This window comes from Candoia aspera, chromosome 2, assembly GCF_035149785.1.
Source record: "Candoia aspera isolate rCanAsp1 chromosome 2, rCanAsp1.hap2, whole genome shotgun sequence".
Classification (NCBI taxonomy): Eukaryota; Metazoa; Chordata; class Lepidosauria; order Squamata; family Boidae; genus Candoia; species Candoia aspera.
Window position 1 is genome coordinate 46,018,585 of NC_086154.1, and position 17,086 is coordinate 46,035,670.

General features: G+C 38.3%; 1 protein-coding gene across 1 annotated transcript; it reads right to left on the bottom strand.

Annotated features, from left to right (window-relative positions):
- Positions 1–4,611: 4,611 nt before the first annotated feature.
- Positions 4,612–16,509, bottom strand: RPN1 (ribophorin I). The gene is made up of 10 exons (XM_063291712.1): positions 16,171–16,509; positions 13,888–13,952; positions 12,895–13,201; positions 11,214–11,423; positions 9,566–9,758; positions 8,896–8,995; positions 8,532–8,670; positions 8,188–8,307; positions 6,811–7,056; positions 4,612–5,182 (listed from the first exon to the last, which is right to left on the bottom strand). The coding sequence occupies exons 1-10, from the start codon at positions 16,402–16,404 to the stop codon at positions 5,000–5,002; spliced, it is 1,797 nt and encodes a 598-aa protein (XP_063147782.1). The 5' UTR covers positions 16,405–16,509; the 3' UTR covers positions 4,612–4,999.
- Between the last annotated feature and the right edge of the window lie 577 nt (positions 16,510–17,086).

Here is a 17,086-nt window from a genome sequence, read left to right on the forward strand (position 1 = left end):
TTCAGCAACAAGCCTTAGAACTGACAGTGAAAATATCGAAGTGAAGGATAGCTTCTGTTTTTATTTATTTACTTATTTATTAGACTGACTATCAACAGTAATCCTGGAGAAAATCAATCAATGTAGTTGCTAAAAGTCAACACTGGTTTGTTGGCACTTAATGTTAAAAAAATCAACAGTAAAGGATTCAGCAGTCAAGATATATACCATGGACTAGTACTTGGTAGAGAAGCAATGAAGGCCTTGCTGTGATATATCTATACCTACAAAGATCAGGATCATGCAGGCAATGGTTTTCCCTGTGATACTCTATGGAAGCAAAACTTGGAAGAAGCAGGATAGACGGGACAGAAAGAGTATTGATACTTTTAAACTTTAATGTTGGAGAATACTCCTGAGAAGAAAAAAAACAAATGGCTCATCAAACATATCAACCAAGATTTATCACTCAAGGCACACATAACCAAGCTCAAATCTGGACACATTATGTGAAGACCTACCTCTCTGGAGAAGGCTCTAAAGCTGGGAAAAGTGGAAGGAAAGAGAAGAAGAGGATGACCAGCAGCAAGGTGGATGGACTAAGGATGCGCTGTTGGAAGAGCTGAAGGAACAGGATAGGGACAGATCATCATGGAGAAAATCTACACCTATGTGATTGCTAAGAGTCAATACTGACTTAATGGCTCATCATCATCATCATCATGTTATACAGAAAAACACATTATTTATTATGGCTAATGGCCGTAATAAATAAAACTGAACAACGAAAAACACATCTTCAGAATGAACTTTTACAAGAGAAAGCAACCTTGCAAATATCATAGCAGAGTAGCTGAATGGAAAGGTTTAAAAAATGGCTTTATTTTCAATATGTGTAGAAGTCTCTGATACTTGAAGATGATTGTCTTGTGTGTTACTGAGTCCAGTGCAACATGGTGACAGAAGTGGTGGCTGGACCAGGATCCAAGCCTTTCAGAATGGCACTGTGGATTTTTATCATAGAATGCAGGAGTTCAACCACAGAAGGCAAGGTTTGCTGTTTGCAACATGAGCTTTGGCGGGCAAGGAACATGTTCAAGCTTTATCTTCTTGAACCAGTGTGTCCTCTGTGGGGAGCTGCAGGGTTGGACCTGTTTCAACCAACAAGCTGGTTACTTCAAATTCAAAAGGCCAACAAGTATCACCTGACAGCCCATGAATATCAAGGCACCATGGGCTAACACTTTGAGTTACAACCACACCCTGATCAGAGATGCTTCACAACGTGAAGGAGTGACAATAACAACTACCTGACAGAATATTGGTTCTCATTTGTGTTTAATTCTTGCCCAGGAGTCAAACTTCATGGCATTATCTGTTCTTCTATAACTGTCTGGTTTGGTTCCACAACCAAGCAGGACAGATATAGACTTCAATGGATAGTTGAGTCTGCAGAAAGAATTATTGCAATCTGCCTGCCTTCTATAGAAGACCTGTATACTGCAAGGGTCAAAAGGAGGGCGGAGAAGGTATCTGCAGACCCTTCACATCCTGGACATAAACTGTTTCAACTTCTACCATCTGGACGGCGCTACAGAGTACCGTATGTCAAAACATCAAAACATCGAAACAGTTTTTTCCCTTGTGCCATTGCTCTGTTGAACACCTAATTAATGTAGCATGATATAATGATTGATAATGACTGCTAAGACATGACTGCTAAGATGTGACCGGTAATGCTCTGTTAAATGTGAACATGTTAGACAACAGATGCAGTATATTGTCCCTTAATTCTTCCTTTAAATATGAGTGTGCGTTAGTTAATAGCCGTAGTATTATTTTCCTTCAATTCTTTTCTTTTCTTGATTATATAGTTTTAGTAAATAACATTACTTTATTATTGTTTATTTTCTGATGTAAATATATTGAGAGCTCTTGTGCCAAAGTCAAATTCCTTGTTTGTCTAATCATACTTGGCCAATGAAGTATTCCATCTATCTATCTATCTAAATACCTCTGCTAGGCTCTCCTACAGCAGGATGATTAATGTCATCTTTGTTGAAGAACATTGCACATTTTGATAAAGTGACTGATTGATAAAATATCAACCAGAAGTACTTGTTCAAGACCATAGATGCAGACTACACTGCCAGCTTTAAAAAGTTTACAACCAGAATGACTGGTGGATATTGATACTGCAAAGAAAATGTCTGTAGAGAAAAAGAAAATAATATACAATCAAGACTAAAGTGAGTTAAACATTCTGTTACTCTTGATAACCTGTGGATGCCTTAGTGAAGGCTATACAGGGGCAAAGATACTGAACTGCCCATGGTTTTTTTATTTGAAACAAGCAGCAATGAGTTGAATCACAGCTAGTACCCTTTTTGCCCATTTTCAGATCCAATTAACTTTTACTTAGGAAAGTTTCTTTCATGCTCCACAGTGAATCTGAGAACAGCACATATCCGCAGCTGTACAATGGTTTATTTGTGCAGGTTGTTGCTACATCTGTTTTAATAGATCTATAGTTTGGGAACTTAATTTGCTTCGTTTTTCTGTGCTATGGCTTGCTCTTGTAAGCACTGGGCCCCAGTGAGAAAATATCAAGTGCTTTCCCAGTGAGCACTCAGTTTGCAAGGACATATTGAACATTCCTCAATCTGCATATGCATTTCTGCTTTGCATGCTGCTCAGATTGTATGCTTTTGAGTTCAATTCAAGGTGCTGGTGGTTACCTGTAAAGTCCTTAATGGCATGGGACCAAGTTATTTGAAGAACCAATTCTCTCCAGTTGTGTCTACCTGTCTCATCAGATCCAGCAGGAAAGCCATGCTACAAGTCCCATCTATTAAAGAGTGCCATCTGGCAGGACCCAGGAAGAGAGACTTTTCAGTCATGGCACCTGCTTTTTGGAACATCATCCCCCAGAAATTAAATTAGCTCCAACCCTGTTGGCCTTTTGCAAGGGCTTGAAGATGTGGCTGCGTCACCAGGCATGGTGGTTGAAACATGTGGCAGAACCCATGAGATTGCTCTGTTAATGGGTGCTTGTGGTTCTATCTTATCTCCTGATTATGTATTTATTGTTGTGGTGCTTATTAAGATGCAATTATCCCGTTTTGTCTTGCTTTCAATCCATGTATCCCAAAGATTCATTTTTCTAAAATGAGTGTGTGACTGAATTTAGAATATTTAGAAATGAGCAAGCTTTAAAATTATCTTAAAAATTAAATAAAGGACTTTCTCTGTCAGGGCTGCCATACTATGAAAGTATCATGGACTCGCAGATTATTTCATTATACACATTTAATACTTCACATGCATTAGCCATTCATGCATTCCTGGGCATGCTGAAGGACAGCTTTACAAAAGATTATTCTTAGATATGCATCAGGCTATGTGTTACAGTTCAGTTGTGTAATAAGAAAATGTACACCATAGAATATGCTCTTCTTTAAGCGTTAGAGCTGTTTCAGGAGTTTGCTAAGAGATTGATTGATGATATGCATCAAGTTGGTACTGACTTTTAAATGAAATACTGTCTTCTTGCACAGAAGTAAACACAGTGCCATCTGCTGTACAAGATGGGCCTCAAACAAATTGACAAATTAATCCGTCAGAGGATATTCTCAAGGGGTGCTAATTCTGAATATAGAATTGTTTTCTCTCCTACAAAGCACTTCTCAGGAACAATCCCACTTCCACTATAATCAATGGCTACTAGTCACAGTACTATTACTTGTCAAATCACTACAAGATTTCTTTTAATAGGAAGTGGTATATATTTTAAATAAAGAAATTATTATATATTCCCTAATAGAAGCTATAATCAAACATTGGCTTCTCACAGCCAAGTGAGGAAGGCAGCTATTGTGTTTGTGCCTTTACAGGCTTTTGTTGATTGGCATAAGGATTCTTACTACCTGGAACTGAAATAGGCCGATTTGTGGTCTGATTTTCATGTTTTCTATGTTGTGTGAAATCGTAAAGAAACTTCAAAACACTTTGGTCAGGAGAACATAGACAGAACAGCTTCTCTTCCATACCTATTTCAATTAAATGCTGCCTCACTATAAAATTTATATAATTTTGCACAAGCCAAGAATATTTGCACTTCACTTAAAACTTATCTACATATTTTAGAAAGCTATTATTCCTGCAACTAGCATACTATCCAGTCATTGTGCTATTAGCCACACACAGGATATTAAATACTCTTTAAGATCTCAAGAATTGTGAATTCTTACATAACCGATAAAAACATGAGAAAATCAAATTTACTGTTCAGTGCAGGGAACTAAAAAACTTCAGATACCCAAAGAAGAAATTTAAAACCAGAAGTAGAACATCCATATGTCTTTATTTTAGTTGATCTTCCCTACAAAGTTTTTTTTTCCTCTCAAAGAAACAAACCATCTGAGAAAAAGCACAGGCTTATAAGCAAATCGATCTTATCCATCCTCTTCGCTTGCCCTGATGCTGTAAACTTAAGAGGCTCAGAAAATTCAGATGTAAAAATCTCAATCTGTGCAACAAATATTACAAAAAAACCTTTGTTCGAGTTGTTTATCCATAGCTACATCCCCAAATAAAAAATGGAAGTGAAAAAGAAAGATATGATATCAAACCTTTGAACAAAATAATTGCATTTATTGTTTTACTGAGATATTCAGTGCCCAAAGAGGACCTGTGTGCATGTTTGTCTAGTGATAATTAGGGGACTTTACAACAGACTCTTAAGTCATGGTAATTAACATTTTGAACTTTATGGAAGGACAAAAGTTATATTAAGCCAACACTGCATCAGATCTCTTCCAGATAGCAATGCAAACATGCCCCAAAACAACAAACCTCAAATTCTGAATTCAGGTTCACAAGGAAAAAAAACCTCCCCTGCCCCACGTTAAACACCAGGCACACTTACGGCTCCCTTACTTTCTAACTTGGTATGGCTCAGTATACCCATACAATTGCCTTGCACGCTTCCCTCACATCACCCCAATTTTTTAATTCTAACTTATAGTGCATTGAGAATGTTGTCAATTTTGGTGATCAACTCCTGACGCTTGCTGGAATGGATCTTCTCATTCTCTATGTACGTATCCTTCTTAAGTTTGCCAACAACCAGCCGCTCAGCCTCCAGAGATGATTTCAGAACCAGCTCCTTGACTTGACAATCAAGTTTCTGTATTTCGCTGACCTTGAAGGAGTTTGGGATAGAATGTCAGGAATGCAACACAGTCAGAATCTTAAAAGCCATACTACTTTTTTTAAAAAGTAGAAGCAAAGAAATTTTATAAAAATATGTTTTTCAATTATCATGAACAGTGTTCTTAAAGGGTTCCTTTTCTGGTCAGTAGCAATTTGAATTGTAGAAAATGTGTAGGCCTAAATTCTCCCAGAGCTCACCTTCCCACAACTGCCAATTACAGTGGGCCAACACTCTGTCCTTCCCTACTGAAAAGTGCCTGCAGGACTGACTTTACTCACTCACACCTTGACCAATAAGTGCATTATGGCACAAGCTCTCGTTACAGACATTTTCATGAAATGCATGAAATCTTAACATGTATTTACACACACAGTTGGTGGAAGAAATTATACGCTTTTTTTGAATAGTCACTAAGACCATTACTACTTTCTGAAGTTGCTGCATTTCATCTCACTTTGACTATTTTCATTCCCTACAACTATATGTGTATGCGTGTTCATGCGAACATATACAGAGCTGTAACTCAGGATAACACTTCATGTTTTTAACGAAAAAGGCTATGGTTTACAAAAAGATTTTGTCCCACAATAAATATGTTAATCTTTAAGGTATCCCCAAATCCTTGGTTTTGCTACAGCTAATGAAGCTATCTTTCTGGCAATAAATTTTTTTTCACAGTGTTAAGAACAGTAGCTGATAGAAAATCTTTCATTTCAAGCATTCCAATAGCAGAGAATATCTGTAGCTCAGGGTTAAGCTGTGGAGTCCTTGGTGCTCTCTGAGCTTGGTTGTTTGCTTTCAGATGTTTCATTACCTGACTAGGTAACATCACCAGTGCTAGTGAGTTGTGCTAGCAGTCAGAAGACACAATGAAAACTCCTTAATCTCACAGCACATAGACAGACTCAATCATAGTTTCAACTGGGAAACTGTGAGCATGCTAGACCAAGCTAAATCCAAAAATGCTAGGGAATTCCTGGAAGCTTGGCATTCAGACAAATCAGCCATCAAAAGACACATAAGGATAAATCACATTTACAAACCATTCAAGAGACAATAAAAAAGCTAAGAAGGAAACAAAAAGACTAGAACGCATCCTCTCCAGCAACCAACACCCTGATAAGCAGGAATTATCACCAGACAAACAATCAAGCAGAAAACAATACCCTAAGGAACTACCAAGGAAAAAACCGTACCCCCACCAACACTGGCAGGGCAAGCTACTGTACATAAACACTCGCTAGCACCGATGATCTTACCCAGTCAGGTAATGAAACATCTGCAAGCAAACAACCAAGCTCAGAGAGCACCAGGGACTCCACATTTCAAACACTCCCAGTGCTAAAGAAATTATAACCTAAGAGAAGTGACTTGAATATTGCCCAAGTGGCATTACAATACTGCTGGTGTCATTAATTTCCTTTAACTGAGGGGAGGCCTTGCTAGAATTAAATGATGTATTCAAGTCAAAGTGTCCTTAGCTGGCTAGTTAAAATATTTATGTTGAGCAATGCAACATACGAAACCACATCAAAATGAGGTATTGGGGCTTTTGCTCTGGACTTCCAAACTTAAAAGATGCATGACTAGATTTGATCATTAATTGAGACTCTTACTTTGTCACACAGATCGGAGCCTTCCATCTTTAACTTGGATTGCAATGAGGCTATTTCATTGGTTAAAGCTTTATGTTCAACTTCCAGAGATTTTTTGCCACTATTCAGAGTAGAAATATCACGTGACTGCTTGTACTTATTCACAGCTTCATCAAAAAGGCGGTAGAGACATAGTCTCTTATTCACTCCGGTTAGAACTTGCTCGGTAATGCAGGCAACTTTCATCCTAGCTTCTGCTGCTGGATCCTGCAAGACAACAATGCATGGAACAGAACCTTAATATGAAGTATTCATATATTACATTTTATATTTTATTTATTTAAAACATTTGTATAGTCACATATCTTAAAACCAAACTCTGACCCAACAATGAAACAATATATCACTAAAAAAAAAACAATAAAACCAAAAAAAGGAAAAACCTGGTGCCGCAACTGGTCACTGATGCAACCCGTCACATTCTCCTCCCACTAGGACCTCACCCTATTCCAGCACCTGAGGGAAAAACCAGGTCTTGAGTGCTCTCCAGAAGGCGTGGGGGGTGGCCTGTTGAATCTCCAAGGGGAGGGTGTTTGATAGGGCAGGAGCTGCAACAGAAAAGGCACACTTCCCACAAAACGGCCAAGTTTAAGGGAAGCCACCTGGGGCATGCCTACCCTCTCCGCTCTGGTGGGATGAGCGGATACGCTCAGGGAGAAGCGGTCCCTCAGATAACCTGTCCTGTGCCATGTATGGCTTTAAAGGTGATAACCAGCACCTTGAACTTCACCTTGAATTACACATAATCTCTCATAAGCTTTCACATCAATCTAGTGAAGTAGCTTAGCACCCTGCAAACCTATATGGCTATCTATTGAGTTAAAAGGAAAGGCAAGCTCTGAATCAAGAAATGTCTAGTTCGCTGCTCAATTCTTTACATACTAAGCTGTCTAAGTGACACAACAAATGAAGTATTTAATACTTTTATGAAGCAGGGAGCTAAGTGATAAAAACAGGAATCAATAAGGATCCTGTGATTCTATTTACAGACTCACACTGAGTCAAAGTTATCAAAACTAGAGTTGAAAGCATTTTTAATCACCACAGACTGAAGATAAAGAGCTTATGATTTTGTATCTGAGCCAGCTTTTGAAAAAGATCAACCTTTGCAGCAATATAGGTATTTGCTGATTGGTTTGTTTAGATAAATAATTGCCTATATTAAGCAGCATTAAATATTAGCTGTACATGTAACAGCCTGTGTGCTAAATTCTACTCTGCATATAAAAAACAGCAGGTCCAGTACAACTTAATTAATGCAAAAAATTGAATACCCAGATAAAAGGTTATCCTATGAAACAGTGACCTCCATCTTCTCTCAAAACTATACTGTGATACCTTAGTGATGGAGAAGTCCAACCTCACATACAGAATCACCGTAAAGAATAGGATGTAGAATGCTCCTACTACCAGCAGAGGTTCTTGTAACATCAGGATTTTATTAAAGGTATAGTGCACCTGGAAAAAGACAAGCAGTAAGGCACAGGGAAAATTTATTACACGTTTCCTTACCTGGTTTACAGCCATACTAGCTCAGTATTTTTAATTAATCTATCCACTACAGTTTTTCTACTGTTACCATGACACATGGAATTTAATACTAAATTCAGAGCAATTTGGGCTACAAGGATGTGAAACTATTTTAATGCTTTATGTGAACCAAGCAAAGAATTTGTTTTTACCACAATATCTTGGATGTGTTGTTCAACCAGGTTATTCTTATGTGCTACAATGACTGGGCGGCCAAATGTATCAAGATAGGTATAGTGAAGTTCATCAGGAGCCCGGTTGATTTCATATGGACTGTCCACGTGAATATTTCTGCAGACAATAGGATGCAAAAATGTCAGATGCTCCAGAAAAAAATTCTAAAGATATGTGACAGGGCTAGATGGTTAACATATGCCATAACTTGCATGTAGGTGCGGAGATCAGAAGGACAATTCAAAAAAAATTGTCATGCCAGAGGAACTATATTTTATGACTGACAAAACAAGAGCACAGAGGTTCATGGATCAACAGATAATCAACTATGTTGTTACTTACTTGGCACCCTCTGGAAGGATAATCTTTACAGTTAACGAGTCTGTAACTTGCTCATCGAAGACATGGTCAATAAATCTCATCTTCAAGGCATACTGATCACCTTGAAAAAAGTAACATGAACTGTAAACTTTTCGTTTTCTTATAATGGTAGCAGAAAGGATCCAATTGTATAAAACATCAACATAACATTTTTACACACTCACCCAGAGAAGACATTAAGCTCCACTAGAACTGGTAAGTGTAGATAGATTCATTGACAAATTAAAAGATATCCACACAATAATAAAATATGCCAATTCTGCACTCAACATAAGCTATGGAATACACACAAACCCTTCCCTTTCCTAAAACATAATTATGCTGGGTATTCTGTGCAAGAGGGGAAAAAAGAAAAATTGGAGAAAAGAAAATTTGAGTAGTTGAAGCACGTAACTCTGAAAGGAATGTAAACAATGTTTTCAGTTTGTTTTCAGATATTGTTTGCAAGATTAAAATAAACCTGATATAAATCTTTTAAACATATATGCAAAGGAACAAAAAAAAATCCAAATTCTTGAAAATCTCAAATGCACCATTCTGATTATAAATACAGATAATAGTTTTATACTTGGGCTGTTTCATTTAGATATACACAATTTTCCAGTGGCAATAATCTGATATGGTTGCCTACCAAGATTAAAGAGATATTCATAGCTGGGCAAGTTATAGCCAATTATATAGTGAGTCTTCCAGCCACCAAACAATGGGAAACGAGGGCGAATCTCCATTTCTACTGAGTCATCCAGGACAAGAAGATGGCTGGTAGATATGTTGCCAATTTCATCTCTGTAATACACATCTTGAGCAGCAGCAGGAAGGATAGTCTGCAAAAGATAGTTTTAGTAAGAACATCTCTCTTCCTCCTTAAGGACAGCATAAAACAAGTCAATTTAATCTAAGTTATTATATTTATACAACTTCCCATCAAACATTCATTAGTAATTTGCAGATTTAACCCAGTATAAATTACCAATAGCATGATCATGCAGCATGATTTTTTTCTTCTGAGACACATAACATAAAATCAGCAATTCAGATTAAGTTAAAGCAAAATAGTGTGAACTCAAAAGAACTTAAAAAGCCTGAATAAAGAAAAAGATCTTCATCAGATGCCCAAGCAGCATTAAATGTGAACCAAGTGAGTCTACCCAGGGAGATTCTTTCACAACTGAGGCACCAACACAGAGGAGGCTATAAAAGGTTAAGTGCAAGAATGAATGGCCTTATATTATTTCCCATTTGAGGAACTGGCCTTGCCTATATCATATATCATGCAGCCCCTAACTACTTTTCAGTGAGGGAATACAGCCCTCCAGGAGATGAGATGGGAGGAAAGTTGCTTCATTCTTTGTTTATATGTTAAATCATAAACTGGACACATAAGCCAATTGTGAACTAGTGTCACCAGTAAAGCAGAAGTACAGCATGATCAAAATGTCAGTTCAATAATCTCATGGCTTAATTTTTAATACTTGTAGGTTCCATTTAAAAAAAAAAGAAGCTCCATGTACAACACATTGTCTAAAGGGCATACTTGCACAACATAGATAAAATGTAGCCAAGCTATCTCCATCCAGTTATGGTTGCAGCTGGAATTATCAACCAAAGCAATAAAAATAATATAGGAAGGTTCTGCAAATTTTTTGAAAGGGGTCCTTCAGAATTCCCAAGAATGTATATGAAGCACTTCTTTACAAATCATTAAAGTAAATGTGTCTAGTTGTAGGCATGTTCATCTGCTCTGGAATCTGCTCCCACTTGTCTCTGCACCTTTGCACTCACAAAGCTGTTTCATTTCCCTGATAGTCTTATTATTTAAAATTTCCCCCCCTAAACACTATCAAAAGTTATGCTCTCAGCACTCTTAAATGAGAATAACCTAGAAATAAATTGAACAAATCAATAAATCTACAAGCTTACAAAAGCACATTTCAAAGAAATGAATTAGATAACAAAATTCAGATGGATGCCACAATTGAGCGGCAGAAAAAAATAATAGCAATAGTAGTAGTAATAAAAATGCTACTTATTAAAACTTATTTCAGTTTTAGCACATTGCATCATGGAAGAGATAGGAATCAGGACTTACAAAGGAAATGAAGACAACAAAAGATTCTTAGTAATACCTCATCTCCTCAAAGCAGAGTAGTACTACATGTTCCAAATGTTTTTCCCTTTCCTACTTCAATAGTTGGCCCATTCACAGGAACTTTTTACAATATGATGCTATTGCTTAAAACAAAGCAATAAAACAAGAAATAAAAGAAATAAAGAAAAACCTTAAAAGATTTCACAGAAGATATTCCACTGTCTGGCTGTCTTTGATAGTCATATCTGGAGAAAGGTCCTTTGAGCACAGCTCCTGTATGCCTTAAGTCAACAGTTTCTTCAACTGCAATATTACCCCAGTGAGAAACTTCAATGACACGTGTCATGCTGGTGATAGTCAGGAATGGGCTGTTGTTTTCATAATGTATCTTAAGGCTATCCTAAGAAGAAGAAAAATATAACAGAGATACTGAATATTTATTTGCAGCAAAAGCCATTTTACTTACACGACCACCTAGTAAAGTCACACTGATCTTTTTTGTTGGAAAGTAAACTTCATCTTGGGTTCAGGTTTATTAGACTTACAGCTACAGTACTTCATGAAAACCCAAAAGTTAATTATCTGTGCTACCAAATCTCAAAGGCAGCACAGACTGGAGTGTAATTTCTTGTATAAATTACAGCCTTTTGTATGCTAAATATCAAAAATCATTCTTAGATGTTCATAAATGCACCATTTTCCCAGATTCTTTGCAGCTAAGGCTGAACTTAAGACCCACCTGCTTGGTCTGTCAAGATCCATTGAGTTCAAGGGTAAGCAGTTTGCTGTATTCAGCCTAATTTTAGGTTAATCTTAGCAAGTAATCAGTCTGGACCTGATTACTGATCCATTAGTGCTGGGTGGGGGGAAGTAAAGAAAGAAAGGGGAATACTTCCCACAACAACAGAAGATTCCCTGATCCCAACATAATTCATTCTTGTTCAAGTGGAATACTGTACCTCTCTGCAGAGGGAATACATTTCTGATACCCATACTGATACCCATACCCTACGGGATAATGTACTGCTTCTCACATTCAAAGGAACTGTCTCTTTTAAGAAACCTGAATATTGATTGGGGATCTATTTACAAGGCTGAGCCAATGGGTTATCAACCATTTCTAGATGCAATTTTGTTTACATACTTGTGTTGATTTGTGTTCTCATGCATGCCTGGGACAAGGGTTATTCCAGTTCTCTGCAACCAGTGTATAAACACCAACTACAGGTAGTCCTTGGATTACAATGGCAACTGGGACTGGGATTGCTACTGTTAAGTGATGCAGTCATAAAGCCCATTATGTGACCACATTGCTTAGTGACAGCAATCCCAACTTAACTTCCCAAGCTTCCCCATTGACTTTGTTTTTGGGAAGCTGGCAGGGAAGGTTGCAAATGGCAATCACATGACTGCAGCTCCCAATGACATCATAATCATGAGCCAGGCATCCAAACATGATCACATGACCACTGCAAAGGCCAGACCTATGGGGACCAGTCGTACATCCATTTTTTCAAAGCCATCATAACTTTGAATGGTTGCTAAACAAATGGACGTAAGCAGAGGACTACTTGTACCTGCTTTATGACAAATCATAAAAGGTTTCACTTTTTCCAAATGGACTACTGAAAGAATATTCTATCCTGCTCCATCTACCAAGTCACTTGCAAAGATTTCCTTTTATTTACCCACATGGAATTCTTTAACACCATAGCAACTAGCCAAGTCATTAAATACAAGACTGCTTTTTTCTTTCGGTTTTATTAAATTCATTCTTTGTCACCTTCACCTTTTTATATTAAGTCTGACACAGCAATAAATGATAGATTCAAGCTTATTCTACAAGTATGAGCTTGCAACTAAAAGTTTACCTCACTGTATGCGGGTACATCCTTGAAGGGTCCATATTCAATCATATCCTCTGAGCGGCTGGGATTGCCTAACTTGGTGTAGTTTTCAATGTTTCTTGAGGCCAGTTTCACACGGGTTGTCTGGGTCTTGGTTACATATGGAGAGTAGAAATAATGATTACCTTCAAAAACCACAAACTGCTTCTCTGCCTGAGAGATATGTGTGGGGTAGGGTTGCAGGACATGTGTGAAAATTGTTTCAACAGATAAGCGAATTTTTCCACCTGGAGCCAAAGGAGCTGGCAATTTCACAGTGAAGAATTTGCCACTAAAAAAGAGAAAAAAGTAGAAAATCAGTCAAACTCTACTGGCTTGAGAGATATTTACAACTTTGGACAAAAAAATTAACACAGATCTTCCCTACAGATATCCCTTACCATGTCTTATCACTGCTGCTATTCTGAAAAGGCATTGTTATGCAAACCCAAGACCACTTCTGCCTTCCTTGCTTCTAACCAAGCCCTCTACTCTCAGCAACTGAACTGTGAGAGATCAGACTCTTAGGACTGGGGCAATTTCAGCTGCTAAAATACAATGGTTAGCTCTTGTAGTTTAAATGCAATAAATATATGTAAAAGCCAATGCAATGTATTCAATGCTAACACAATAATGTGAAATAAAGAACATGTTAACCAGAGTGCATTTCTGTAAATTACTATGCCTTACAGCTTTAGGAGACTCTTTTTTTAGCACATTTTCTTTTTTCCTAAAAATAATGCAAGCAGTCAAAAGAGAACCCATTATAAAAATTGGATCTGAGGCATCAGCCTCTCTATTTATATAGTTTTCTAAATTAAACACCTGACATTTTTTGAAGTCACACTGAAAATTACATTTTAAAAAGTACTCTTAAAAAGGTGGATACACCAAACATAGGAATCACATAAGTATATTTCCATGACTGAGTCTAAACCTGAATACTGAACAGCCCTTATTCCCCATGGCAAAACTTACCTTTTACCTTTTACCTTTGTCTCCTTCACCTCCAGAGTATTCTCCTCTTCTTCTTCACCTTTCACCTATTCAGAAAATTACATAAAATTTTGGTCAGTGTCACCATTTACAGTTCCCAAATAAGACAACAGAATTCATCAGAATTATTAAACAATCTACGTTACTTACCAAGAAAGATCAAGTCAGCAGAGATATCAGAAACTCATTTTAATTTGAAGCACATACTAACAATTAGTTACTACTTACAAAAATACATTTTCTTTCCTTTTTCCTATTCACCAATAAGATTTTTCCTAAGTAAATGCAGGTTGGGTTCTTCTATGCATCCACTGTCAACAAATAAGACAGCATTCAGACACCTAATTTTAAAAAAATAATAGTAGAGACTATGCTGCAGATTCTCATTTAAAGCCTATCATACTGGAAATCTTCTGAAAGAGCTCCCTGAATATCCAGCCACCAAAAGTTGAGCTGACTTTGCTGAAGTCTACAGTTTCCTTTTACTGATAAAAATAATCAGAGTCGCCTAAAAATTTACTGAGAAAGTTCATTCTGCAAACTTCATGTTTATTCTTGAGGCAGAGTTTACTGTAAAAGAAAAATTCCCTATGACCAAAAGAAGAATAAGCAACTTAGTATTCCCTTCCTAGTGTTCTGAACTGCAACATTCAGATTTCCTCATCACAGGCCATATAGAGAGGGGGTTACAAAAGTGGTTTTCCTCCTAAAAAATCATTTTACAACATTCTACTCAAAAGTAGAGCCACGTTTTCAGAAACGTCAGTTTGGAAATACTGGTTTATCCAAGGACTTTGCAAAGATTAAAGTGCCACGTTTCTGAGTTTATTCAATTTATTTAATAACATAGGCCAGCAATTTTAAAAATGATTTAGCAGATAGGAATTAACGGAAGATAAATTAAATTACACTAATCCTATAATTATGAATTCACATGGAACTCAAGAAACAAAACTGTAAATTACAAACCCATCTTTCTTAATGTTAAAATGGAGACTAGGTGCCATAGCCTAGGCCTCAGCTCAGTCTCATACTGGCCTTGTTCAAGTATTTTTACAGTATTTTCCCTTCTAGCTGAATTTGCTTAATCTAAACTTCCTGGTTCCTTGTTTAATTTTTAAAATCACACTAACTTGCATAATAAAATCAATTAAGAATGCTTACTTTCTAATAGCAGAACCAATGCAAAATAGTATTTGTAGTTTTTTCAAGGTGAAGCTTCTGTCAATATTTGTAATTAACATAACACAATGACAAAGTGTTTTATGACGTCTATCAAGAATCTTAAGAGTCCCCAAACCAACTTTTCATCCACCAGTTATGCAGAATAGAGAGTAATAAATGCTAAAAAGCTACTTAAAAAGGCTCCTGCCAGTAGCCTGAATATTAAGCTGAAGAGACATGCACAGACTTTGAAAGCCACACCTCCCTCTGATTTAGACTACTGCTCATAGCTCTTGCATTGAACAGTTTATGCTTACGTGTCAGTAGTCACCAGGCCCTTACTACAGCAGCAACTAATAGAGAATCAACACGCAGGAATAACAGGAATCAAAGAAATGTGGTAAATCTGGCCATAGAATGACATTATTACCTGAACTGCCATGCTGGCAAATGTCCAAATGGCATCTCAAGTGCAATTTTGGATGAGATATATTTCAATGAAATTATGTTTCCATTATTCTGTGTCCTCAGTTTACAATCCACTACACAAACAGCCTAGAAGATTCTGGAGTTTTACTACATGCACAACATGGGTGTCCATATTTCTACCATGCTGTACCCTGCTCTCTCCAATTGGGTGCCCTCCAGATATATTGTGTCAAAACTTCCAGCACCCACAAACCTAGCTGGACAAGGATGATAAAAGGTATTATCCAACAATTCTGGCTGGCATGAGTCTCAAGCATATAATACAATCTCCGCTCATATCTCCGTATTCCTCCTATTCAGCCAAAGCATTAGCTCACCCTCCATACCAACCGCCGATTTAAGGATTTCACCGGCCAGACCGCTCCTTTCCAGCAAAAACTGGAATTAGGAAGGGTGGAGAGGAAACGGAATACCCGGGTAAGGCTGGGGAAGGGAGCGGAGGAAGAGAAGAAGTATATGAAAAAGAGGCGCCCTAAGGCACAAATTCGCCTAAAAAGGGGCAACATGGAAAGTAAGGAAAAGCCCGAGCGCAAAATTAACAGAATGGCAAGGAAGGAGGGCAGCATCCGGGTTCGGGAGCGCCAGAAGGCCCAAGGCCCAGGGGTTGCTCACCTGCGCCCCCAGGTAGGCCAGGTGGCTCTCCAAGCCGGGGTCCAAAGCCAGGAGGAAAGAGGTGGCGGATCCCGAGCTCCCGGCGGGGTTGGCCAGGCTTATCTCGGCTGTTACTTTGGCCAGGTGTGTGCTGAGGTCCACGGTCCGCTTTACGTCTTCATTGACCAGCTCGGGGGCTGCCAGGGCGCTGCCCAGGTGGAGAAGGAGCAAAAGGTGGACGCGGTGGATCCCCATGGCCGGCCACGCTAAAGAACGAAGCCGCGAGCAAACCGGATGGACTCACTTCTTCGCGTTGCTGTTCATTCATCCAGAGGGCACAAGATGGCGCCCCCCACACCGAGTCACAGACAACATGGCGACACCCAGCAGCGGGACTGCGTGCAACGCGACGCTTTGACCCGCGCATCGCGTTCGCGTCACGTGATCGAGATATGGTGGGCTGATGGCAAATCGAAATGTCGACCTGAGGGCTGTCAGAGACGTTAGCGCGCGGCACGAGGTTCGCGTCTTCACTAGTGATTTTGAGATCTTATAAACTCATCCTGGTATGTGTGTCATTATGCTGCAATCATCTCCGAGTTGTGGGGATGTAGGCAACAGTATGTGAGCTTGCAAGCTCTTCTCTACAGTAAAGATCGCATTTTGCGTATAATACTGTTGTGTGGGCATGCTTGATGTAAAACTGAGCGTTGGTTACCTTTGTGGCATACTGCACAAAATGGGCCCAAACTTTCCAGTAGTCCCCTTATTGCCAGCAGGGAATGTTGCATGTGGCACAGATATCTATGATTTTGCTATACAGTATTGCTAAAAAGCATTTACTGTAATGAAAGACTCAGTTAATTAAAGCCATGTTGAGCAGCAGGCACTTGAACAAGTCATTGAAAATGTATGAATGTGACAAAGATTACCATAT